General features: G+C 40.4%; 1 protein-coding gene across 1 annotated transcript in view; it reads right to left on the reverse strand.

Annotated features, from left to right (window-relative positions):
* Nucleotides 1-26,767, reverse strand: part of MANBA (mannosidase beta) — a 129,337-nt gene that overhangs the window by 96,125 nt on the left and 6,445 nt on the right. Inside the window, exons 2-7 of the mRNA XM_060115533.1 lie at nt 25,173-25,267; nt 22,820-22,925; nt 21,854-22,024; nt 16,668-16,791; nt 5,360-5,535; nt 4,360-4,470 (exon numbers count right to left, since the gene is read on the reverse strand). Coding sequence (XP_059971516.1) covers nt 4,360-4,470; nt 5,360-5,535; nt 16,668-16,791; nt 21,854-22,024; nt 22,820-22,925; nt 25,173-25,267 — 783 coding nt within the window. The remainder of the gene's footprint in view (nt 1-4,359; nt 4,471-5,359; nt 5,536-16,667; nt 16,792-21,853; nt 22,025-22,819; nt 22,926-25,172; nt 25,268-26,767) is intronic.

A 26,767-nucleotide genomic window follows, 5' to 3' on the forward strand; every position in this document is an offset into this window, starting at 1 on the left:
CCCCCAAACCTGCTCTTCTTTATGAGTACTTCAACGCAAAGAACAGAATTGCCACTTGTTCAGTGGCCCAAACCAGCAAATTAAGAATCATTTCTAACTCATCCTTCCCCCCTATCCCTACGCATCATCAAGACTGGTGGTTTTACCTCCAAAATCTCTCTCAAATCTATCTGCTCAGCAATTCCACAGACCAAGCAATCATCATCTTGTGCCTGAATTACCACCATAGTCTTCTGACTGGCCTCCCACTCCTGTCATTCTTCCAATCTGATCTACACAATCTTTGTAGAACAAATATGATCAGTGCTCTCTCCTTAAAACCCTTGAAAGAATCCCAGCTGTCCTCAGGACAGTCTAGTTCCTTCACATGGCTTACTAGGCTCTGTGGGATCTTGCCCTAGCCTACCTTTACAACATCCCGGTTCTACTTTAAACTCAAACACAGCCACACTGAAATTTCTTTCACCTCTGCTAACACACAAGACTCCTTTGAGTCCCTGGGCCTGACATACTATTGTCCCTCTGCCTCTTTGCTACACTTCATGGTCAAATTCTACTTAACCCCCAGGAGACAGCTATCACCTCCTCTGGGAATCTTCCCCGGATGCCCCTGCTCCGTGCTCACACAGTGCTCTATATTTCTCTAGAGTGCTTATCACACTTCATTGCAATTGCTTGTTTAATTGTTTAATTTCCAAGCTGAATTATTAATTTTACTAAGATCTCAGAAAGAAATGGACAGGGTGTCTTATTCACTGCTCTATCACCAGAGCCTGGTAAAATGGTGGAAACGCAGCAGATGCTCCCTAAGTATTTAGTGAATGAATGAGCTTCAAAAATAACAAACTCTACAACAGCCACAGCCAAAGGGTGCATTTCACAGACATGCATTAACACAAGGAGTGGAGCAACACATCTTCCTTCACTCCTGTTGCTGATCAATTCCAAGAGTGGCATCTTTATATGTAATATAAACAATAACAATAATGCAACCATATTAGTCTGAATTGAAACAGAATTGTTTCCCACAAACAACACAGAAGTTCCTCTTCTTTCTCTTTGATAAGTTGGAATGACTCATTCTTTTTCACCCTTTCATGAAGATGACTCACAAGAAACTTAAGGGCTTCCCTGGTGGCGCAGTGGTTGAGAGTCTGCCTGCCGATGCAGGGGACATGGGTTCGTGCCCCGGTCCGGGAAGATCCCACATGCCGCAGAGCGGCTGGACCCATGGGACATGGCCGCTGAGCCTGCGCGTCCGGAGCCTGTGCTCCGCAAGGGGAGAGGCCACAACGGTGAGAGGCCCATGTACCGCACGAAAAAAAAAAAAAAAAAAGAAACTTAACATGTGAGAGAGCACACGTCTTCTGCCAAGAGATTTAGAATTAGAGGGAAAGTCTTGGCTCTTTAAACAGCTCTAGGACATTCTCCCTGTATACACTATGGACACACATACACTCACAGTGCCTCAGAAAATATAGAGCATAATTAAACAAAGGAAAAACAGAAAATGAATTCCTGAAGGGTAGAGCTCCAGACTGAGCATGGTGTCTGGCCCACAGAAAAGGTAATACCAAATGGAAGTTGACACCAGAGTACAACCACAGCCAAATGCAAACACCAAAGGTTGATGTAAGGGGAAAGAAGAACTCTCTGTAAGGGATTAATATTGCTTCTACTTACTATACACTATCATAAGCCAGGTTCAAGTTACCTCATCTTTACTGTCCCATTATACATACACAGAAATGGCATTTGAAGGACTAAATAAGCAGCCAAACTGCAGTCCTTTCCAATCCTTGGTGCTGTATCCCAAACTCAGCAGGACCTAGTCATTTCTTTAGACTAAAGTCAAATTGTGCCCTTCAGTATCCTCTAACTGAGGTTACCATAAGGCTTGTTCATAGATTCAGAGGCAAAACAGATGGTTATATCTTCAGGGGGAAACATTTTTATTGTATTTTGTTTTAAATATCAGTTCCGGGTAGATTCGGGGTAGAGGGGGATTGGTCCTTCTCTAAAGGTACTTTGAGAGCATTAAAGGACAGAGGCTATTTTTCTCCACTGTTTTCTCTAGATAGCTCCAATTCCAACCCTGAACTCAATTTTAGAATGTTTAAAGTAGCATAAAGATGCAGTTTTATGTATAGTGACTTAGAGGTTCTCATTCCAAAAGCAGAACTGAAGTATATTGATTGGAGGAGGGGTCCTAAAGCTCACCTATCATTTTGCCTTTCAGAATCAAAGAGGTTTCAGGACACGAAGCACAGTGTGAGAGGGAGAACTGATAAAACTATGTTTGATGGTCAGAACTTTAATCCCTTTCTGCCACTAGACTCCCTGAATGATAACAACTAGTCTTATACTCCCCAGACAAGAGATTGGAGAATGTCCTCACTGTCAAGGTTAAACACACACACACACACACACACACACACACACACACACAGACACAGAAGATCTATAGCTACAGACATGTAGGCATCACCACATTATGAAGCTGGATTTCCACCTGAACACTGAGGCTCATACAGGGCTTCTCATCTGCATTTTTGTGCTTAATCTTCAGAATGAATTGACACCAAGAATAACTGACATTCCAGGAAAGTCTCTAATGTAAAAGACAGATACTGAAACAAGTAGAAGAATAAAGGAATGTGGAAAACAAAAACAATGCAAAGAAAACTTTAAAACTACTTAGAATATTAGTTAAAATTCTAAGAAAAATGAGAGACATTATAACCATGAAATACAAATAGGATGCACTTTTTTAAATAAAATAACAAAAAACTTAAAAAAAAATTTAAGTGATAACAAAAGTATATCTAATTTTAAAATATAAGACAAAATCAAGTAAATCTCCCAGAATATAGAATAAGAAGACAAGATGGGATATAAAAGGGGAAATCTAAGAATATTTTTCAGTCTAGGAGGTCCAATCTGATTAATAGTTGTACCAGAAAAATAGAATAAAAATAATGAATGAAAAATAATAAACGATATAATACAAGAAAATTTCTAGATCAGAAGAGTTTCTAGATCAGAAGAGTCCACAAGATGACTATCATAACAACAACAAAAATCTACTCATTTTCAAATTTTCAAATATTAGATTATCAAAGATAGTGAAATCCTAAAAGCTTCCAGAAGCAAACACAAACAGGTCTATACAAGAAAACAGAAATTAGAATGTAATTACATTTTATCTACAACACATTCTCAGGAATCTATTGGAGAAAGTGTTTCACCAAAAGTGAGAGTCAAAAAGAGAGAGAGAAACATGGGTCCAAAGAAACAGGATTCCATGTTTAATCCATGAGAAAGATGAAAGAAATACCTAGAACTCCTAGAAGACAGATGATGGGAATCCCTAGAATGATAATAAAAGGAAGTTTCAGGACAAAAGTTAAGTAGAAGGTCTAGAGAGTAACCAAGCAAGATCAGGGAGATGAGAAAATGGCTCTAGGAGAGAGAGTTTCAAAAAATAACAAAAATTAAAGGAAAAATAATAGTAACAATAAACAGTGGACAGATTACCAGGTGAGTGTGACTAAATTTAAAAGGTATGTTAGAGAGTTTGTATATGATTTAGAGGAAGTAAAAGGGAAAACAAAGCAACCAGAACCATGAGGCAATTATTAACACTGAGGAAAACAGAAAGTTGCACAAGAAAGAAAATATAATTTTAGGACACCATGTGGTTCAGCTTTGAATAGTATTTTCATAATATAATAATATAAAAACTGAATATTGAGTTAACGAAAAATGGCCATATGACTACATTGGGAGGGTAGAGGGAGGCAAAATGTATACATTGGGGGCCAAGCAGGAGTCATCAGAGAGAATCATGTAGGTTTCTCATCCTCTAGGTCTGAAGTCAATAGATAATATACAAAACTGAAAAATTAGAAAACAGTAGTAGAAGCATGTTATTTGGAGAAATGAAGGTAATCAGCAGAACGTATAAGTAAAAGTTAAAAATTATTGATTCTGAGGAGTAGGAAATAGCAACAGAAAGGGTTGGATGGACAAGGGATCCTATTTTTCATATGAACCTTATAGTAATATTTGAGTTGTAAAATTATATATATATATCTATTAGTTTGATATAAAGGACAATTTAAAACACAGTAGGAAAATATTTATAAATAAAATAATGTGCAAAGTCTGGTCCATTAAAAAATATAAATATACACATACCAGAAGCATTTGAATGCATATAACTATTACTACTAATTATCTCTGAGTGGTGGGGTTGCAGAAGTTTTGTTGGTTTCTTCTTTTCCTACAAAGATCTGTATTGCTATTTTAACAAGAAATATACTTTTTTTCACAAAATATCTTAAAGTATTTGCTTACCTCAGCTGATTTTTCAAAACTTAAGCCTCCATCCAGCTTAAAAAGAACTGTCATGTTGTACCCAGTCTGGTTTCCATGTCCATGAGGCCACCAAGTCTCTATAGTAACACTCTTTTAAAAAATAATACGTCAGTCTAAGTAATCTGTAGCATATTTTCAGCAAAATAATATAGTAGTTCAGAGCATCACATCAATTTCTCATAGATAAGCACAGAGAAATATAAATCTCCCTCCTTGTATTATGCCAAATTATACCAATCCATAGATAATATTTAAAAATCAACATGCTAGGAGTTTAGCATGGATTAATACACCAGAAGGGAAAGGAAAGAATAAAATAACATGGGCATTCAGAAAAACAGCTCTTCCCATTGCAACACTCAGCTAACATTTATTCTACGTTCTTAACATTTAGAATTGGACTTTGAGGTTAACTCTTCTTTCAAGCCCAGAACTAGAAAAGTGTTTTGAGTTCTTACTTTATCTGAACAGTTACTGAATGCTGATTTGCTCTATCCTTTTCAGCTCACAATTGTCAATTAGAGGAATAAGAAAAGGAAAAAGAAAAGGTAAAATCCAGTCCACTTCTACTTACGAAAGATCATAAGTTTAGAGTTAGAATTCTGTATGTAGAATAAGTACCAATATTCAAAATAGTTTACAAATACCAAAAATAATCACAGCATTTATGTATGATGCTTAGAATGTATTTTGGATTTAGGATACTCCAAATACTGCAGAAAAATTAAAATATAACACATCTGACTTTTTGAGAGGAGACAATGCCAAATTAATCATGAAACCTCCGTTTTCTTAATCTTAAAATTTGGGAAAATCATTCCTTAGCTTGCACACACACAAAATATATAACAGATTAAAAGTAAAGAAAAAAATGGAAAAAGTACACTTTTCTTTAATACTCAGGTCCTTCTTTCTAAGCATTTCTTTTGAACAACACTGCTTTTCATCTTAGTGCTTCTCGGGAAGTACCATCATTCACCTTGTCAATTTTCACAAAGAGTTTAACAATCCTTTCCCCATGATGAAGTTCAACGCTGTTTGTCTGTTGTATTTTTAATTCAGGGATGGCTATAATCGCTTGACCCAAAACTGGCTTTGAACTGATAACATCAAAAGAGGACTCTATTTCAAGATTCCACTCCCGGATATTGTTATCTAAGGTATAAAGAGAAAAAGAAAAAATACATATATATTATATAGGATTCATTGAAAAAACGACCAAAGCAGCTTCTAAACTATAAGTGCTCCACAAATGCAATCCTGATCAAAAGTTCAGTGAAAATTCTCTTTTAATGTTTAGAGTTTAATCCTTAATTCTGAAGAATAACCAAAATTATATTTTTATATATACTTCTACTCTAAAAATGTTACAATCATAAGTCACAAAAACTTTATAAATATGGCACAAATAAAAAATTACAAATGAAAGATAACATAAATCTTCCAAGATTTATCAGCCTTGATTTATCAAACATACTTGATTTTTCCTTTTTATAAAGTAAAAATACTGAGGGTTTTTAAGCCATATAATAAGTTATAAACTTAGATGTATTAGAATTAATCCAATGTGGAAAAAATAAAGATGCATTTTAAATGTAATTATTTATCCAAGAAATGTGTACTGAGAACCATCTAAGTGCCATGTTCTTTGCTAAGTGATGGGACTTAAACAGGGTAAATAAACATGGCCCCTGCCCTCATGAGCTAAGGATCTAATGGGATGTGGACAAGTACAAACATGTGATAATACTAGGATAGGAGAATTAAAGGTTGTTTAGAAAAATATTCATATTCCCTTTACCACATTTTTATTGTTCTTAAACAGAAGCACACACTCCAATCTGATCCAAAGCTGTTTATTTTCTAAAACATCCCTAAATATTTGACAGCTACCTCACCTTTAACTCAAAATCATATTCCCTCTGGTTTCCCTTACTATCTCTTATTTCAAGAAATAATAATAGATAACATTTACCAAGAACTTACTATGAGCCAGGCACTGTTTTATGCTCTCAACATGTATTAACTTATTTAAGCATCACACCATTGCTATAAGGTAAATTCCACTACTATCATCATTTTATAAATGAGAAAACTGAGACAGAGAAATTAAGTAACTTGCCCAAGATCACATAGCTAGTAAGTGGCAGATGTGAACCAAGACAGTCTAAAACTAGAGACCTCTAAAACATTTAACCTCTAAATTCTGCCAACTCAATCCAAATAATTTCCCCAAAACCACATATTAGCGGTGCTCAGGATTTTTACAGTGGGGAGAGGATCTTATTATATAGGAGAACATTTAATGATGTCAAGCTATGATAGACATCAAATATGTCCTTTGGCTGAGTCTTTGACCAAAACAGCACAGATTCACAAAACTGGTGAACTAGAAGTATGCCGATAGATCACCTAGTCTACTTTCCGATGTGTTTGATTCCCTCTAGACCACAGGCTAGCAAACTATGGTCCTTGGGCCAAATCTGGACCACCTCCTATTTTTATAAATAAAATTTTATTGGAACACAGCTGCTATGGACTGAATTGTATCATTCCTCCCAAAATTCATATGTTGAAGCCCTAACCCCTAAGGTGATTCTATCTGGAGATAGGGTTTTTTAGGAGGTAATTAGGTTAAATGAGTTCATATGGGTGGGGTCCTATTCTGATAGGACAGTAGCCTTATAAGAAGAGGAAGAGATCAATTTCTTTCTTTCTCTCTCTCTCTCCCCGCACACCCCCTCAGCCCCCAACCATGTGAGAACACAACTAGAAAGTTGGCCATCTACAAGCCAGGAAGCAGGCCCTCAACACAAACCAAATCAGCCAGCACCTTCATCTTGGACTTCCCAGCTTCCAGCACTGTGAGAAGTCAATTTCTGTGGTTGAAGCCGACCAGTCTTTGGTATTTTGTCATGGCAGCCCAGCAGGCCAGACAGCAGCCATGCTCACATTTTACATGTTGTCTTCGGTTGCCTTCATGCTACAGAGGCAGAGTTGAGTAACTGCAACAAAGGCCATACGGCCCAAAAAGCTAAAATACTCACTACCTGACCCTTTACAGAAAAAGTATGCTGATCTCTACCTTAATATATTTCCCCCGAAAGGCCATTCTAATCTGTTTTTAATATCTTTAATACAATGACAAAAACCTCTGCGTCCCTTTCTGCTAGCCTTGACTATTGGAAAGTCGTTCTCTACACTGATTTGAAATCCACTTTTCTTTCATTTCCACCTAGAGGTTTTAGTGCTGCCCTCTAGGCCTCTCCTACCAGCCAATAACCACCAAGTTCAAGCAGGCTCCCTGGGACTTCCCTGGCGGTCCAGTGGTTAAGATTTCGCCTTCCAATGCAGGTGGCACGGGTTTGATCCCTGGTCAGGGAACTAAGATCCCACATGCCGCGCAGTGTAGCCTAAATTTTTTTTAAAAAGGCAGGCTCCTTGGCCATTTCCTATCACTTCTTCAGCAGAGAATCAGCTGCTTGTAAGGGCCTCCAGCAGGAAGACAGAGTAATTCCCAAAGGTCACTGGCCAAATTGTCCAGTTTCTATTGCTTCTAACATGGAAGGTTCTAAAGTAAATCGGCACTCCTCTGGAGCTCATCCTGTTAACTCCCTCGGGTGCCACTAAATGAAAAAACTAAAGCTGAGTAATTAAAAACCCAACATGAAGATTTACAAGCCTAGCGTGTCATTACCAAATACCCTACACCAACATATTTTGCCCTCTTTTCTTCTTCCAAATGAAGTACAACCCTCCCTTCCAGAAGGAGAATTCCATGGAGAATTTCAGTAGTTTAGGTTCACAGAGCATATTGAGAGTCTTAAATAATAATTTTCCTGGTATTACCTGGTCACTTCTTTTCACTGGCTAATTTTAAAACGTATAATCTTATTTCTAGTTAAGGAGAGTTCCCCCTTATAAATCAAGACCCATTTCTAGAATGCAGCTTCCCAGCATATCTCTTCCAGCACTAACAAGTTATCCTTTCCTAAAGAATACCTATCACCCCCAACTCTCCTGAAGTGCAATTCAAGATCATTTCAAAAATGGACAGGGCCTCCCTGGTGGCGCAGTGGTTGGGAGTCCGCCTGCCGATGCAGGGGATACGGGTTCGTGCCCCGGTCTGGGAGGATCCCATGTGCCGCGGAGCGGCTGGGCCCGTGAGCCATGGCCGCTGGGCCTGCGCGTCCGGAGCCTGTGCTCCGCAACGGGAGAGGCCGCAACGGTGGGAGGCCCACATACCGCAAAAAGAAAAAAAAAAAAAAATGGACAAAGTACCGGGGATGGGATAAGAAAGAAGAAAGTTTACTAAATAACTTAAAATCCCCTCCCAGGTCTCCCTCTCAATGACACCAAATTTTGCATCCTTCCTCACCCTGACTAATCAACCCTGGGCCCAAACAGGACAGGAACTCATTATCAAAACAGGGTGGAGGGCTTCCCTGGTGGCGCAGTGGTTGAGAGTCGGCGTGCCGATGCAGGAGACACGGGTTCGTGTCCCGGTCCGGGAAGATCCCACATGCTGCGGAGCAGCAGGGCCCGTGAGCCATGGCCGCTGAGCCTGCGTGTCTGGAGCCTGTGCTCCACAACAGGAGAGGCCTGTGTACCGCAAAAAAAAAAAAAAAAAAAAACAGGGTGGAGAGCAAGCTGATAAGCTCTCTCTACAACTTGAGGCCTTCCCTGGCCTGGAGCCTCAGCAATGTCCTAGCTGATGCCCTGCTCCCTGCAGAAGACACTACAGTCTATAGTTTGTTCCATTTAACCTCAACCAGGTGGGCAACCCAGGGCATGGCAGAGAATGTGGTTCTGGCCATTGATTCATTTTCAGAGTCTTCCAAAGCTGATTCAGTGAGGTTTCTTCAAAAACAAACAAACAAACAAACAAACAAACAAGTCACCATGAGTCTGACTCGGATGGGAATTTGTAGAAAGGGTAACCAGCCTCACAGCCCAGATGAACGTGTGCTGCTTCTTCATGCAAACAATCTTCAGGACAACTCCAATTTGTGTAGATGTGGCCAATACATTTAACCTTTTTTTTTTTTTTTAATTTATTTGGCTGTGTCGGGTCTTTGTTGCGGCACACAGGATCTTCGTCACAGTGTGCGGGATCTTTTGTTGCGGCGTGCGGGGTTCTCTCTAGTTGTGGCATGCAGGCTCTACAGCACGCGGGCTCAGTAGTTGCAGCACAAGGGCTTAGTTGCCCCGTGGCATGTGGGATCCCTACCAGGGATCAAACGTGCGTCCCCTGCATTGGAAGGTGGATTCTTAACCAATGGACCACCAGGGAAGTCCCAATACATTAACTTTTAAAACCCTCTAAAATGTGCCAGCTACGGGCTTCCCTGGTGGCGCAGTGGTTGGGAGTCCGCCTGCCGATGCAGGGGACGCGGGTTCATGCCCGGTCCGGGAGGATCCCACATGCCGCGGAGCAGCTAGGCCCGTGAGCCACGGCCGCTGTGCCTGTGCGTCCGGAGCCTGTGCTCCATGGCGGGAGAGGCCACGGCAGTGAGAGGCCCGCGTACCGCAAAAAAAAAAATTAATTAAATAAATAAATAAATAAATAAAATGTGCCAGCTCCTTTTATAGTCCCATGTAGTCCACTTCTTTGTCAAGATGTGGTCAGGATAAAAATTTTTAAAAAAACAAAAAACAGCTTTATTCAGTGGTCTAAGAGGAAAAAAAAAACATATAGGAAGACATGGAAGTAGAAAAATAAGAAGACGGCTGAATTACACTAATTCAAGTGTGTCCATAACTAGAGAGACTTACTCTCAAACTACACCTTAAGCCTTGCTTTAACTGATTGTAATTAAGCCTCAAATATCAGTACCTTCATTTAATCATATATCTAGCTTCAAAAAAAAACTGGTTCTTCCACACTTATACCCTCACTAGGCTGTAATGAGTGCTGTAATTTACAAACACAGGGAAAGAACCGTGGAATGTTAGAGGCAAAAGAAACTTGGCCATCTCCCAGCTACTTTGCAGTTGTGGTATTTGAGGCCTTGACTGCAGAACTAGCTCACAGCTCGCGAGCCAGTGGACAGGACAAGGGCCCAGGTTTCCTAACTCCAGTGCTCTCTACCTGCCACGCATTTCCCACAGAGGCGCTTATCAAAAAGAAAGACACTAGCAGGCACGCACAGATTGAAATTTGCATATGAACAATGAGGAAAACCAAAAGCAAAGGTGCTTTTTGTCCTTCAGAATCCTAAGTCCTAATAGCAAATACGTATAATGTGAAACAAAACATTTGAAGGGACTGTAACCATAAAATATTAGCCTCTTAATATGAGCATCTTCGTAAAAAAGAAAAAACACTGAAATCTACAAACATAAAGAATGTGTCGGGCTTCCCTGGTGGCGCGGTGGTTGAGAGTCCGCCTGCCGATGCAGACGACACAGGTTCGTGCCCCGGTCGGGGAAGATCCCACATGCCGCGGAGCGGCTGGGCCCGTGAGCCATGGCCCCTGAGCCTGCGCGTCCGGAGCCTGTGCTCCGCAACGGGAGAGGCCACAACAGTGAGAGGCCCGCGTACCGCAAAAAAAAAGAATACAAGATGGCATTTGGAAGGGCTAAGAACCAGCAGGGACATGGAAGCACACTCAGGTCAGCATGGGATGGATCTGCAAACGTTGGTGGACCGATCATGTAAGATGAAAAAGATGTTTCCTCTCACTGGGGGGGCAAGCTATTCAAACATGGCTGCCCTGATTAGCCCTGCTGAGCTCCTCCCAGCTCCTCCTCCTGCCTGCTCGCTTCACCTTGCATCTTTCATAGGTGATGCAAAGCTGCAATGAAGAGACAGCCTTGTGCATTTGAAGGAACAGCAATGACAACGAGCCACAGAACGCTGAAATTCAAACACGGGATATATCCCCATGCTCCTGGCAGAATTAGAGGACAGACTACAGTAGCTGCTTTTCAAAGAGCTACCAGCTTGCCTTAGCCAGAAAAGCAGGCTTACAGTTAGTTACAACAGCTGTTTTCCCGTTCTCTCCCAAGCAGCAAGATCTCCTTGCCTATTCAGCAGGACAAAATCCTCAAAGATGAAATCAAAACAAAACAGACACAAAGCAAAATCCCGCCCCCCCCCCACCAAACAACATAAATTGGTAAGTTCTAGAGAAAACAAAAAAATAGACTTACACAACAAGGCAGCTAGTCAGAGATTATTCAAGCAGCCTACCTACCCATAAATATATTGTCGAGGGTGAATACCGTCATTTTATGGGTAATGAAAAAGTGATTCAAAATGAATGTAAGAGGGCCTCCCTGGTGGCGCAAGTGGTTGAGAGTCCGCCTGCCGATGCAGGGGATACGGGTTCGTGCCCCGGTCTGGGAGGATCCCATATGCCGCGGAGCGGCTGGGCCCGTGAGCCATGGCCGCTGAGCCTGCGCGTCCGGAGCCTGCGCGTCCGGAGCCTGTGCTCCGCAACGGGGGAGGCCACAACAGTGAGAGGCCCGCATACCGAAAAAAAAAAAAAAAAAAAAAAAAAAATGAATGTAAGAAAAAGATGAATGCATGCTTGCATTCAAAAAGGAATGCAATAAACAAGGCACTAAGCAAGACTGACAAATCTTTGCTACGTTGTAATATTATATTCTCTATATTGAGCTGTAAGCAAAGGGCAGCAATGACCTTCAATAAAGGCCACTGTCGGGCAGGCTAGGGTCTAGCTAGGAGCTAGGCCCACTCTTCCAACTCAAAGGCTATGTTTTCAAGAATGAAGAGTCGGGGTGCTCTAGGCTAAGGCAGCAAGTAAATGTGGATACGGTTGGGAAGGCAGCATCTCTGAGGAATGGAATTGCCCAAGCACAGGTCAAAGATCCACAGCTCACCTCAGCTCAACACGAAGATTTACATGTTGAAAAACATCTCTATTTTATTTCTTTCTAACTGCGGTAACAGAAGATTAAACAATGCAGTGTTTCATCAGAACATACTTATTATATATTTGGACTTAATATGTCTATGTAACCTTAATATGTCTATATAACCTTATTATATATTTGGACTTAATATGTCTATGTAACCTTAAGAAAAGTTCATAAAACTAGATAACCATCCCTCCCTAACAAATTTTAGGGCCTAATATGAACAATTTACATCAGATTACAAATATGAAAGACTTAGCATGGGGCTTCCCTGGTGGCGCAGTGGTTGAGAGTCCGCCTGCTGATGCAGGGGACACGGGTTCGTGCCCCAGTCCGGGAAGATCCCACATGCTGCAGAGCGGCTGGGCCCGTGAGCCATGGCCGCTGAGCCTGCGCGTCCAGAGCCTGTGCTCCGCAGCGGGAGAGGCCACAACAGTGAGAGGCCCCCGTACAGCAAAAAACGCCCCCCCCCAAAAAAAAGACTTAGCATGGAGATGATCAATAAGTGAATATACGTCTCTCTATCTCTCTCTCACACACACACACATACACACATTCAAATAAATATTTTCTAATGACGTTTTAGAGAAAGTCACGTCAATAAATTGGTATCTCTCAAAACCCAGATAAATGGCAAGGGCCTAAGAGATAATAAGAGTAACTCTTGTTTCCCTTTGACCTCAGTATTTTTTCCAAATACAAATTTGCTTTTATTACCTTAAATATTAAGAATATGTTAAAATCATTTAGGAAGCTGAGGTTAGGGCAAAATCAAACAAATGACCAAAGGATATTCAAAAGTACAAAAGTTTAGAAACCACTATGCTAAGGATTAAGAATGCAGAAAAGAAAAAATATATATATATATACATAAAGAAAATTAATTCAAAAACATTTCAAGTTAGTTTTTGAAAGTCTAACAGCCTTTTTTCTGTCATATTTTATACAATTAAATTGGGGAACTATGGTCGGTCATTTGATCTTTAGGGTTAAGCTCACTAATTTTAAATTAAGAAATAAATTAAACATTTGGAAAAGCAAAAAGGTTACTTTCTTCTAGCCTCAATAGGCAGAAAGCAGGAAGTGCTACAAAGTCAAGGTAGTTTAGCCTTTCATAATAAGCTGGCTGAAATTACTAGACACTAGATTAGTTTAACTGCTTTCTTCCCTTATTATAAAGACAATATAGGCTCAATATAAAAATTTAGAAGAATAAAATACAAACTATCTGTAGTACTATTATACAGAGATTAGCCACTGCTTGCATTAGTTTTGACTAACCTCATTTCACACTTAAATTTTATTTTTTATTTTTATTTTTTTTTGCTGTACGCGGGCCTCTCACTGTTGTGGCCTCCCCCATTGCGGAGCACAGGCTCTGGACGCACAGGCCCAGCGTCCATGGCTCACGGGCCCAGCCTCTCCGCGGCATGTGGGATCCTCCCAGACCAGGGCACGAACCCGTATCCCCTGCATCGGCAGGCGGACTCTCAACCACTGCGCCACCAGGGAAGCCCCACACTTAAATTTTAAAAATGAATACAGTATTTGATTTTAAATAAAAATTACATGTATCTACTTTTGATTATGAACTAATCCTTTTAAAAAATGTTTAGTAACTCTCAATGCCTGCCTCAAACTGTGTACCAAATAAATGCAAAAAGTATCCAGAATATATTAGTTTATTCTCTATTATTTTCAACTTCTAAGTTTCTATTGATTTCAGTAATGATTGCTATCTTCCAAATACAAACTGAAAAAAAAAAAATTCTGAAAAAATCCTAAAGGAAGTTCCTCTCCTAATGCTTTCATAAGTTTATGCTTCAATTTTCCCTATTACATCAAGTAACCAAATTGAAATCTATAAAATTAATCAAAAGTATAAGAATTACTGCTTAATATGCACAGGATACATCTTCTGAACAGGAAACATTTTTTCCTATGTTAAGTACAAAATATATTGTAGTCATAAAACATCAAAAAGGTAGTTGATATGGATAACTGATTACACTGAGTCTAAATTAAATTTTAAGCATCACTTAAGTTGATTTAATTCAAATAAAATTCGCCCAGTCACTAATGGTGAATAAAATGAACCCTAATGACTCATATTCAGGAAGAAATGTTTAGCTTCATACTCAAAATTTTAAATTAAACTAGAGCAGTGTTATTCAAATTTTTTCAGGTATCAGGATACCTGGAACTCATAGCACTTTTTGCTAACCACTTAAAACACTGATTAAACTTCAAAACTATTAAATAAATAACTTTTGGCAAAATCAGACCCCTTCTTACAGTAGGTTTTATTATATACACCTGAGAAAAATTATGGGGGGGATGGGGGGAGTGAACCATTATGTATTTGATTTCATAGCAAGGCTCAATTTGGGTTGAGCCTCTGAAGAATAGTTTGAGAAACACTAAACTAGAAAGCTCTAAACAGCCACATTTATATGTGCAATTTACATTAGATCTTCCACTGCCTTTTAAATATTTAAAAATGCCAGCAGCGGGCTTCCCTGGTGGCGCAGTGGTTGAGAATCTGCCTGCCAATGCAGGGGACACGGGTTCGAGCCCTGGTCTGGGAAGATCCCACATGCCACGGAGCAACTAGGCCCATGAGCCACAACTACTGAGCCTGCGCATCTGGAGCCTGTGCTCCGCAACAAGAGAGGCCGCGACATCGAGAGGCCCGCGCACTGCGATGAAGAGTGGCCCCCACTCGCCGCAACTAGAGAAAGCCCTCGCTCAGAAGCGAAGACCCAACACAGCCAAAAATAAATAAATAAATTCATTTTTTTAAAAATGCCAGCAGCACCTAATAACTTCCTCAATTATCAACGATCTCTGATACGCTTTTGTCTTCTGCCTTTAGAAAACACAGATTTGGCTCCATTGAAGAGCAATCTAGGGTCACCAGGGCCCTAAAGACAACAGAACTCTTGTATGGACACACCACATACTTGCTTACAGACTTCATCTAGTTAGGCCTGCACGGAACTGGACTGAGCATCATGAGTTATCATTTAAAATCCCATTTGCCTCCACCTTCACCCTGATTTCCCTAACCTCTCAAATCCTTTGATCTCTGGTTTTCTGAACTACTGGGGCTGCCATCCCGAAGACTATGACACAATCTAGTTTGGCTTGATCATTGTTTATATCTCCCCTCCCCACCTCAACCAACTTGCAGGGATGAGTAAACACATTATACTTCTTTTCTATGCCAAATACACACAGTGCTGGGCAAAGAACTCAATAGATATTTGACCAGTTTTTAACCAATTCATTGACATCTGTGAGATTTCTGAGGTTTTCTTCAATGCTCCTTTCAACTGAAAAAGTAGTATTCTTTACCTTATGAGAGCTTCTTTAATGCCTTGTCTGTCTTCCAGTTTATTTTCAACTCTTAACAAGGCTGGTATGCCATGGCCTTCAGAGGAGAAAACGTGCAGTGACAGAAAGTCAGCCCAATGATTTAAGCAAACCAAGAACTCAGCACCATGGAGTTTTGAAAGTGACTACAGGGGCAGCAAAAAGGAGTGCAAGCCAGCAGCCCAAATTCTTTTAAGAAACAGCTTGGGAGAACAGAGCTTCCTTCCCTCCCTCCCTCCCTCTTTCCTTTCTTTTCTTTCTTTCTTCCTCTCATTTTTTATTTTTCAGAATATGTTAAAAGGTAGGTACCCACCTACTTAACTGCTTTATACAGTAAATTTTCATGACAGGGACTTCCTTGGTGGCGCAGTGGTTAAGAATCCGCCTGCCAATGCAGGGGACACAGGTTCATGCCCTGGTCCAGGGAGAGCCCACATGCCACGAAGCAACTAAGCCTGTGCACCACAACTACTGAAGCCTGCACGCCTAGAGTCCATGCTCCGCAACAAGAGAAGCCACGGCAATGAGAAGCCGGCGCACCACAACATAGAGCAGCCCCCGCTTGCCGCAACTAGAGAAAGCCCGCGTGCAGAAACAAAGACCCAACACAGCCAAAAATAAATAAATAAAAATTTTTTAAATTTTCATGAGAAATCAGTTTGTACATATTTTTCACTTTTCTGAATTTAATGTGCCATAATTTTTTTTTAAATAAGTCTCTGAAAAGTGCAGTTGTCCCTCGGTATCTACAGCAGATTGGTTCCAGGACCTGCTGGAGATACCAAAATCCACTGATATTCCAAGTCAGCCCTCCACATCCCCAGTTCTGAATCAATGGATTCAACAGACCTCGGATCATGTAGTACTGTAGTATTTGTTGAAAAATATCCACACATAAGTGGACCCGCACAGTTCAAACCCATGTTGTTCAAGGGCCAACTATATACATATTCAAATTAGAAACCCAATTTTTATAACATAGAGGAGGCTCAAAAAAGAAAAACAAGAAATCACAGCTCTTAGCTTACCATATATGGGGGTAAATGTGAAGTAGTTCAGATGACAAATATTATAGGCTTCAATTCTAACATCTTTCCAGATGCCCTGGGTAGGAAAGGAAGGCCCCCAGTCCCAACTAAAGGAACACTGTGCCTGCAATTTTAAGGGAAAAAAAGAAGATCGATTCTAATTACCATGAAACTTAAACATTATGAAAACCTTTTTCTTTTAAAACATTATGTACATGTGTACTAGTTTGCTACGGCTGCCGTAACAAAATACCACAAACTGGGTGGCTTAAACAATAGAAATTAACTTTCGCATAGCTCTGGAGGCTGGGAAGTCCAAGATCAAGGTGTTGGCAGGTTTGGCTTCCTGGGCTTACAGATGGTCACCTTCTCACTGTGCCCTCACATAGCCTTTTCTATACACACACACACACACACACACACACACACACACACACACACACACGCCCCTGGTGTCTCCCTCTGTTGTCCAAATTCCCTCTTCTTATAAGGACATCAACCATACTGGATCAGGACTAATCCTAATGGTCTCATGTAACTGAATCACCTCTTTAAAGACCTCATCTCCAAACAGAGTGACATTTTGACCTTACTGAGGGTTAGGACTTTAATATACAAATTTGGGGGGCACAGAATTAAGTCCATAATAGCATGTGTGTGTCCCACATACAGCATCTAAAATGACCCAAAATGATCCTCTCCTGGTATTCACGTCCTTGTGTAATCCCCGCCCCTTGAGTACGGATTAGACCTAATGAATCACTTCTAACCAACAGAATACAACAGCAGTGAGAGCACGTCCAAAATTAGGTTATAAAAGAGTGCACCTTCTGTTTTGGGTGCTCCGTCAGCTCTCTCTTGGCCAAGGGGGAAGTCAGCTGCCATGCTGTAAGGCAGCTCTGTAGAGAGGCCCACAGGAGTGAGCCTGGAAGCCCATCTGAGGCCTGCCAATAACCACATGGGTGAGCTTAGGTAAGCCTCAGCCAGGCTTAAGGTGACTGCAGCCCTGGTCCACAGCTTGCCAGTAACCTCATGAGTGACCTTGAGCCAGAGGTACCCAGCTGAGCCACACCTGCATTCCTGACTGACAGAAACTGTGATAATAAATGTTGTTTTAAGCTGATAAGTTTTGGTATAATTGTTACACAGCAATAGATAACTAAAACCATAACTAATCTATCCACCTAGGCAACACAGTTAAATTTGGCAGAAATGTTCTAAGACCATAAAATCTAATTATGTACATCTATTCTTCAAAAGCATATTACACTGAAGCAACACAATAGTTACTCTTTAAATTTCTCCCAAATATCTCTGCACCCACTATTATATGTAAATGTAATAACTATAAAGAATGAAGAAACATATTGAAAGATAAAGATACAACAGTTTAAGAAACTCTAACTAGAGTTTCTTGCCAACCCCTATTTCCTCCAGTATGAATTCAGAAATCCTGGTTTCTGAACGTACAGCCCCAAAACAATCAGTTCAGCATTTAGACACTGACACAGGTGATCAGAGCAGAATTTTTCTGATTTCCTCTTCTTAAAAGAAAAAAAAATATTTGTAAAACACAGTCAATTAAACTTTGTGAGGCTATGAGTTAAGCTTTTAAAAAAGAACAAGCACCAGAAGTACTGAGATCTTCCTGAATGGAACACTTGTAGGATGGAGCCTGAGGATTTGCCCAAACTGTTCTCATTTAAGTATTATTTCCTAAGCTCTGTATTTATCTAAAACAGAGATAATTTAGTTTCTATTACAGAGAAAAATAAAGAATAAAAACCACTTCACACCATCGACAGATGAATGGATAAAGAAGATGTGGCACATATATACAATGGAATATTACTCAGCCATAAAAAGAAACAAAATTGAGTTATTTGTAGTGAGGTGGATGGACCTAGAGACTGTCATACAGAGTGAAGTAAGTCAGAGAGAGAAAAACAAACACCATACGCTAACACATATATGTGGAATCTAAAAAAAATAAAATGGTTCTGAAGAACCTAGGGGCAGGATGGGAATAAAGATGCAGAGGTAGAGAATGGACTTGAGGACACGGGAAGGGGGAAGAGGAAGCTGGGATGAAGTGAAAGTGGCATGGACATATATACACTACCAAATGTAAAATAGATAGCTAGTGGGAAGCAGCCGCATAGCACAGGGAGATCAGCTTGGTGCTTTGTGACCACCTAAAGGGGTGGGATAGGGAGAGTGGGAGGGAGGGAAACACAAGAGGGAGGGGATATGGGGATATGTGTATATGTATAACTGAATCACTTTGTTATAAAGCAGAAACTAACACACCATTGTAAAGCAATTATACTCCAATAAAGATGTTTAAAAAAATAATAAATAAAACCACTTCACAGCATCCACATCATATAAAGTCACCACTTAAATATCAGATTCTCATGCTCAGAATGAAAACCATCTTGGGGATGTTTACTGGAGAGTTTTTAAGTTCAGATATATAATTCTTTTATTAGGGATAGAGAGAAGGAGGCGGGCAAAAATATTCAACATCTTATAAGGCAGATTATTTTCCCCAGCAAGGGCTACAAATCACTGTTATTCATACAATCTCTCCAAATAAAAGTTTTCACTTATTCAGAAATATTTGTGAAGTGCTTTCTATGTTTCAGGCTGGAAGTATATCAATATACAAAACAGAAACAGTCCTTCTGCTTACAGCACTCACAGTATAGCAAGAAATTGAGGCATTGAAAAAATAGTCACAAATCCAAAGGCAACAGACAGGGAACATATAATGGGGGGAGAACGGGTGTCAAGACAAGTTTCCCTGAATAACAGTGACTTTTATATGGAGACGTGAAAGGTGAGTACCACTTCTCCAGTGTGCCTAGGGGAGAGGGAGGTGAATGCATCCCTTTCAGAAGGAACAGCATATGCAAAGTCCTCAAGATGCAAGAGAATATGATGCATTCCAGGAAATTAAGAGAAAACAATGGGAAGAGATGGGCAGAAGACTGGAGCAGTGGGCATGGGGCAGCCTGAGCTAAGAACTTTGGACTTTCGCCTAAAAGCAACAAGAAACTGTTGAAAAGTTTTACAAAGGGGGGTGCTATGATTTTTATCTGAAAGGAACATTCTGGCTGCTCCTTGGCAAATTAATTGCAGGAAGGCAAACGAGGTCGTAGGGTACCAGTTAGGCAACCAGGGCAATATTTGATCCAAGAAATGATAATATATTGAACCCAAGCACGGGAATAGAAATGGAGCAAGAGCAGATTCAAGAACTACTGAAAAGGAGGGCTTCCCTGGTGGCGCAGTGGTTGAGAGTCCGCCTGCCGATGCAGGGGACACGGGTTCATGCCCCAGTCCGGGAAGATCCCACGTGCCGCAGAGCGGCTGGGCCCGTGAGCCATGGCCGCTGAGCCTGTGTGTCCGGAGCCTGTGCTCCACAACGAGAGAGGCCACAACAGTGAAAGGCCCGCATACCGCAAAAAAAAAAAAAAAAAAAAAGAACTACTGAAAAGGTAACATCGACATCATCAAAAGGACTTCCGGATCGCTTTTAAAAAAGAGACAGGGAGGCATCAAAAATAACTCTGAGGCTTCTGGCTTGAGTGACTGCTTTGAATGGTATTCCATTCAGTGAGACAGGGAGCCCTGGGAGCAGGGTTTAGATCCCACGTGCAGTGTTGGACACACTGAGCTTTAGGCGCCTGTGGTATTGGGCTGGCCAAAAAGTTCGTTCGGGTTTTCCTGGAAGATGGTATGAAAATCCCGAACGAACTTTTTGGCCAATCCAATATACAATGGAATTTAGTTGGTCTTAAAAAGGAAGGAAATTCTGGCACATGTTAAACACAGATGAACCCTGAGGACATCATACTAAGTGAACTAAGCCAGTCACAAAAAGACAAATACTGTATGATTCTACTTAGATGAGGTATCTAGAGGAGTCAAACTCCTAGAAACAGAAACATGGTGGTGGCCAGGGGCTGAGAGTTGGGGAAAGCGGGGAGTTGTCTTTTAATGGGTATAGAGTTTCAGTTTTGCAAGACGAAAACGTTCCGGAGATAGGTTTCACAACAGTGTGAATATATTTAATCCTACTGAACTATACACTTAAAATAGTTAAGATGGTAAATTCTGTGTTATGTGTATTTTACGACAATTAAAAAAATTTTAAGTAAAAATAAAACTGAACACTAAGTGTCACACAATATACTAATTCATCCATGTATTAGGATAAATCCAAGTCATCTACACTGAGATCATACACAAAGAATATTTACTACCTGTGGGTTTTGTTATCGTTTGTTAGATTTTATGAGAACCTCGCAGTAAAACATCGCATGTCAGCAAATACATTGACAGTTGCAGAAGGCTAGTACTAAGAGTCACTCATAAATATGGACCCTACAGTCTGGTGAAAACTTTGATAAACCCAGGTGTTTTTTTTTTTTTCAAATCAACATGTTGTACACTTTATTTTTATTTTTTTTTTGCTTTATAACAAATTTAATCAGTTATACATATACATATGTTCCCATATCCCCTCCCTCTTGCGTCTCCCTCCCACTCTCCCTATCCCACCCTTCCAGGCGGTCACAAAGCACCGAGCTGACCTCCCTGTGCTATGCGGCTGCTTCCCACTAGCTATCTACCTTACGTTTGGTAGTGTATATATGTCCATGCCGCTCTTTCACTTTGTCACAGCTTACCCTTCCCCCTCCCCATATCCTCAAGTCCATTCTCTAGTAGGACTGTGTCTTTATTCCTGTCTTACCCCTATGTTTTTTAAAAAAAATTGTAAAGGGGGAATTCCCTGGAGGTCCAGTGGTTAGGACACGCTTCCACTGCAGGGGGCATGGGTTCAATCCCTGGTCGGGGAATTAAGATCCCTGCAAGCCTCACGGCACAGTCCAAAAAAATTTAAAAAATTGTAAAGGTACATTATCAGTCACCTATTTTTCTTCTTTTTCCAATGGTATCTAAGTTCTGAAGCACTCCTCAAGAAGGAAACCTAGAAAGACAAGCTCTCTACAAAAATTCTTGTAACTTTTGGTTCTTATTTCTAATTTTTAAATCCCACTAAGGGGGCAGGAAAGAGATGCGCAACTTCTGAAATACAACTGGAGTCTTCAAACAAGCATTTCATACGCCCTCAATTCATCCTCAAGGGTAAAGCCCCTCCATTGTGAGACTGTTACCTTGCGAATAAAGTTGACATGGCATTCGCCATCCTGCACACGTGGAGGGCAGTTGGGGGGCACGCTGTAGTGAGTGTGAATTTTACTCCTCTGGTCCGCATATATCACTGGTGACTGGAAATGCACCTCAAGGATGTTTACTGCTTGGACCACATGTGTAATATCAAAGCTCTAAATTAAAGGGAAAGAACAAATGTGAAAGTAGCCTCCTGTGTAAAATTTTAGATATAGGCAGAATGTATGAAAGATGCATAAAATAATTGAAATCTTTAGGTTTAGCCTTTTTGCAGGAGAAAGCACTTCTCCAAAATAGTACAACTTAATTGACTACTTTTAGTTATAACTGATCACATTCTACCCAAACATAGATTTCTAGGTTTTCTCCTGCTATTTTTACTGGCAGATGATGGTCCTAGGCAAACAGAGCAAGCAGAGACTATCTTTAGCCCTGGAATGTCTGCTCTGGCTATTTACACATGGCTTTGAATTGCCAAGGATTTCCTAGACACTTCGTGATAACCTGACTCTCTGCTATGCATAGCATGTATTTCTAAGTCATAAGTTATTTTTGTTTTGAAAAGTCTACCCTTGAGAGGGAAGGGAGATCAGGATACAATCTCTTAAGGTAACTGTTCCAGAAAGGAAGGAACATTTTCTTTTAAAATGGTTTGTCAACTGTCATTTCCCATGAAACTCTGGATTACCAAATAACAGAGAAGGGAACAGCATTTGTCAAACATTGCCTATGTGCCAAAAACTAATACTGATCACTTTATATAATTAGTTCACTACATCCTCACAGTAATTCCATAGGGTTTGAGTGTCTTCATCATTCTACAAATATGGCAACTGAGAGATAAAGTAACTTACCCAGGGCATCAAAGGACCTGTACTGCCACTCATGATAACAATGAACGCAAATACATACAAGTGGTTCTTTTTAACCTGGTGTCATTATGTACGTACATAGCTTCTGAACGTGTTGTCTGTTTCGCCAACAGGAACACTATTGATCAGGACTACTGCAACTGTATCGATGCCTTCAAAAACCAAATTTACTTTACGCCATTTGCTAAAAAAAGAAGATTTTAAAAACAAGATGTATAGAACATTAACTTAGATAATTAGCCTTTTTATTAGTTAAGAATGAAAGGAATAAATATTTCATAGAAAATATACATTCTTAGAAGGGAGTTTGCAATGAAATTTTCAGAAATATTGCTTTAATACACTTTTATGTTGAGTGATCCAGTTTAACTTTCTTCACAATATTTCCATCACCATAAAATCATGAGCATGACTTCTAATTTCCATGCATTGACTTGTTTCCTAGAACGTCACAAATTCTTATAAGAACCAAGTTAAATAATAGACATAAAACATTGTCACAGGGCCTCCCTGGTGGCGCAAGTGGTTGAGAGTCCGCCTGCCGATGCAGGGGATACGGGTTCGTGCCCCGGTCTGGGAGGATCCCATATGCCGCGGAGCGGCTGGGCCCGTGAGCCATGGCCGCTGAGCCTGCGCGTCCGGAGCCTGCGCGTCCGGAGCCTGTGCTCCGCAACGGGAGAGGCCACGACAGTGAGAGGCCCGCATACCGCAAAAAAAAAAAAAAAAAAAAAAAAAAAAAACATTGTCACAAACTATTATATTTACTAACACTAAGAGAACACATCAACCAATGAACAAGTACCTATGAGTGAACATTATGTGCCCAGCACTCTGCTAAGCCTTACAGGGAACTAAAACAGTCTCTGAATTTAAGGAATCTGCAATCTGGTTAGCACTGAAGCCTAAAACACAGGAAACAAAGAGAAAGCTTTCAAACTCTTCTACTTTGTGGTACAGTCTTGTTGGATAGACTGCAAGTGCTATCAGAGTTTATGTCATAAGGAAAGACTTCAAGAAGGAGACAAGAGTTTAAAGAAGAACAAAATACATAAAATGTATACCCATACAATAAAACAGCACTCAGCAATAAAAAGAAATGAAGTCCTGGTGAATATGACAACAAGGATGAGCTTGAAAACATTATTATGCTAAGTGAAAGAAGCCAGTCACAAAGGACCACATATTGTATAATTCCATTTCTTTGAGATTTCCACAAGAAACAAATCCATAGAAATAAAAAATTAATTAGTGGTTGCCTAGGGCTGAGAGAGGGATGGGGGATGGAGGTGCAGGAAGTGGTGCACGATTGGCAACAGTAAGCAGCATTTTCACAGACAAGCAGAGAAAATTAAACGTGATCTGCAAATCGAAAGGAAGACACCGTCATTCTTAAGCAAGAATGTCATGGTAAAATCAAAATTTGGGAAAGATGAATCTTATGTTTCTGCATACGAAAGACTGCAGAATAATAAAGGCCTAGGCAAAGGCGGAAACTTGGAAATGAGGAGGCAGGGGCTGAATCAAGAGAAATGATAGGCAAAAATTAACAAGACTCAGAAACAGACTGAATACAGGGAGAGGAAGAAAAGATATGGTGAGCCAAAAACTCCTTGGGCACGGAAGATTGGGAAGATGGTATTACAGTAAGAGAAATAACAAGGTTGCTGGAATATAAAGCAAGCTTTCAGTGGGAAAGTCAACTGGTTAAATTTCGGATATGTTGAGGTCAAGGTGAAAGAGGACCCCCTATCAGAGATATTTTAAGTATGATCTGAAAATAAGAGCCTGGAACACAGTAACTCCATGATATTGAGCACTATTTTCTGGCTTTATTTCTTTTTTAAGAAGTTAGTAAATAATTACCAAAAAAAGGTCATATTAAAGGGATAAAAGGGTTTTTTTTTTTAATTTAGCAATAATGGTGGTAGATACAATTGGGTTACATTCTGCTACATAGAACATTACTGAAAACTATACCATGGTTTTCCTCACGGCCTCATGACATAATCTAAGGCCAATGCCTTAGTTTCAGTGGCTGGTTAACACTACACCAAACAAAGGATGTATCTCTGATCCTACGTGACAATATTGTAAATATATACACTCTATGGATTACTGGGAGGGCGGGGAAAAGGAAAGGCAGATAAGAGAATTGACTAGGTCTAGGTGACTCCATTATAATCACTGGAAAAATGATTGAGTAAGACATAATTTTGTGACTAATGAGCAGTGGCACCACCCTCATACACAAATCAAAACATAAATCATATATATTCACTTTTATCGTACAGGCTTTAGTCTGACGATGTTCTGATATGCAAGCTAAACAAACAAAAGATTATGGCAGACAGAAAAAGAACAAAAGTTCAAATAATAATAATAAATGAATAGATAGATATAGATATAAATATAGATATATACATGTAAGTACCTCATGTCAAAAGGGATTTTAAATTTCTTGATATAGGTCCAGTTATCCAAGGCGATCCATCTGTAGTTAAGGTTATTAAATCTGTAGTAAGGATCCTGTTAATAAAAATTATGGTAGGTGATTAAATATGCAAAAATAATTAATTAAATAAATATGAAATAAATTATCAATGATAGCTACTTATTACCTAAAAATTAATGAACTCTTGGCCTAAGAGTGCAAGCATTTCATATGCCGGCACATCTCATCCTCAAGGCTAAAGCTCCATCTGTTTAAGAGGCCATTATCTTTCAAACAAAGTTGCCATGGCATGAGCATACTAAAAAAACTAAAAATAATTTTAAACGGAAAAAAAAAAAGCCCAACACAATCAAAATACCTGAAATGAAAGAGCTCTGAGATACAACTATTACATAGTTTCATTATGAAAGAACATGTGTGGAGATGGAGATTGGCTTCCCCTGCTAAAACCAAACACAGAGGGCTTCCCTGGTGGCGCAGTGGTTGAGAGTCTGCCTGCCGATGCAGGGGACACGGGTTCGTGCCCCGGTCCGGGAAGATCCCACATGCCACGGAGCGGCTGCGCCCGTGAGCCATGGCCGCTGAGCCTGTGCGCCCGGAGCCTGTGCTCCGCAACGGGAGAGGCCACAGCAGTGAGAGGCCCGCGTATCGCAAAAAAAAAAAAAAAAAAACAAACACAGAACCTGCAAGGTATCAGCAGAGAATGAACGGCAGCACTTCTTATGGTGCGCAGCCATCAGACACTCACCACCCTCTGGTTCCCACTTTGCGTTTTGCTGCCACTATCCCAGCTGGCCTCAAGAGGATCACTTCTTCTCCTCTACTGCCCAAAGATCAGCAAAACTCCCACTCCTTGGATTAACTCAGCATTTACAAAGTTATTTTTCACTCAGCTTTACTAAATGAACACAAAAAGGATCTCTGCAGAGAATATACAGGCAGCATAGATACCGTCAAACTTACAGACTTCAGGTTTCCTATATTATATATTAGCCTAGACTAGGTCAGCAAACTACAACCCATAGGCCTAATGCAGCTCACTGCCTGTTTTTGTATGGCCAGTGAGCTAAGAATGGACATGTGTCGATAAATAAAGTTTTACTGGAGCACAGCCAGACCCATTCCTTTATAAATTACATACGGCAGTTTTCATGCTACAATAGCAGAGTTGAGTAGACATGACAGAGACCAAATGACCCATGCAGCCTAAAATAGTATCTGGCCCTCTGCCCTAGACAACTGGCTTGCTGGGTGTTCACAGACGTTCTTCCATCTCAGGGTCCAGCCCCAAGTCCTCCCTTCCATAATCCTTACCTCTTTCTTCTCCTACTCATTTTCTACCCTTTACCTCTCAGATGAGGGCTCCCAGGCAGGAGGTGGAACAGAAAATGGTAAGAAAAGCTTCTCAGTTCTTATGTCTGTGAACAACACTACGGCAACATAGAGGGACACAGCACAGGCTCAGAGGGCTTCTCCCTTCCAACTGGGACAGGTCCAAGGGTGATTGCCTCAGGAACTGCAACTCCAAGTTGAGAGGGAAAAGCCAACTTTGTCTCAGTTCCACAGAGCTAAGG

This window comes from Mesoplodon densirostris, chromosome 1 (genome assembly GCF_025265405.1).
Source record: "Mesoplodon densirostris isolate mMesDen1 chromosome 1, mMesDen1 primary haplotype, whole genome shotgun sequence".
Lineage (NCBI taxonomy): Eukaryota > Metazoa > Chordata > Mammalia > Artiodactyla > Ziphiidae > Mesoplodon > Mesoplodon densirostris.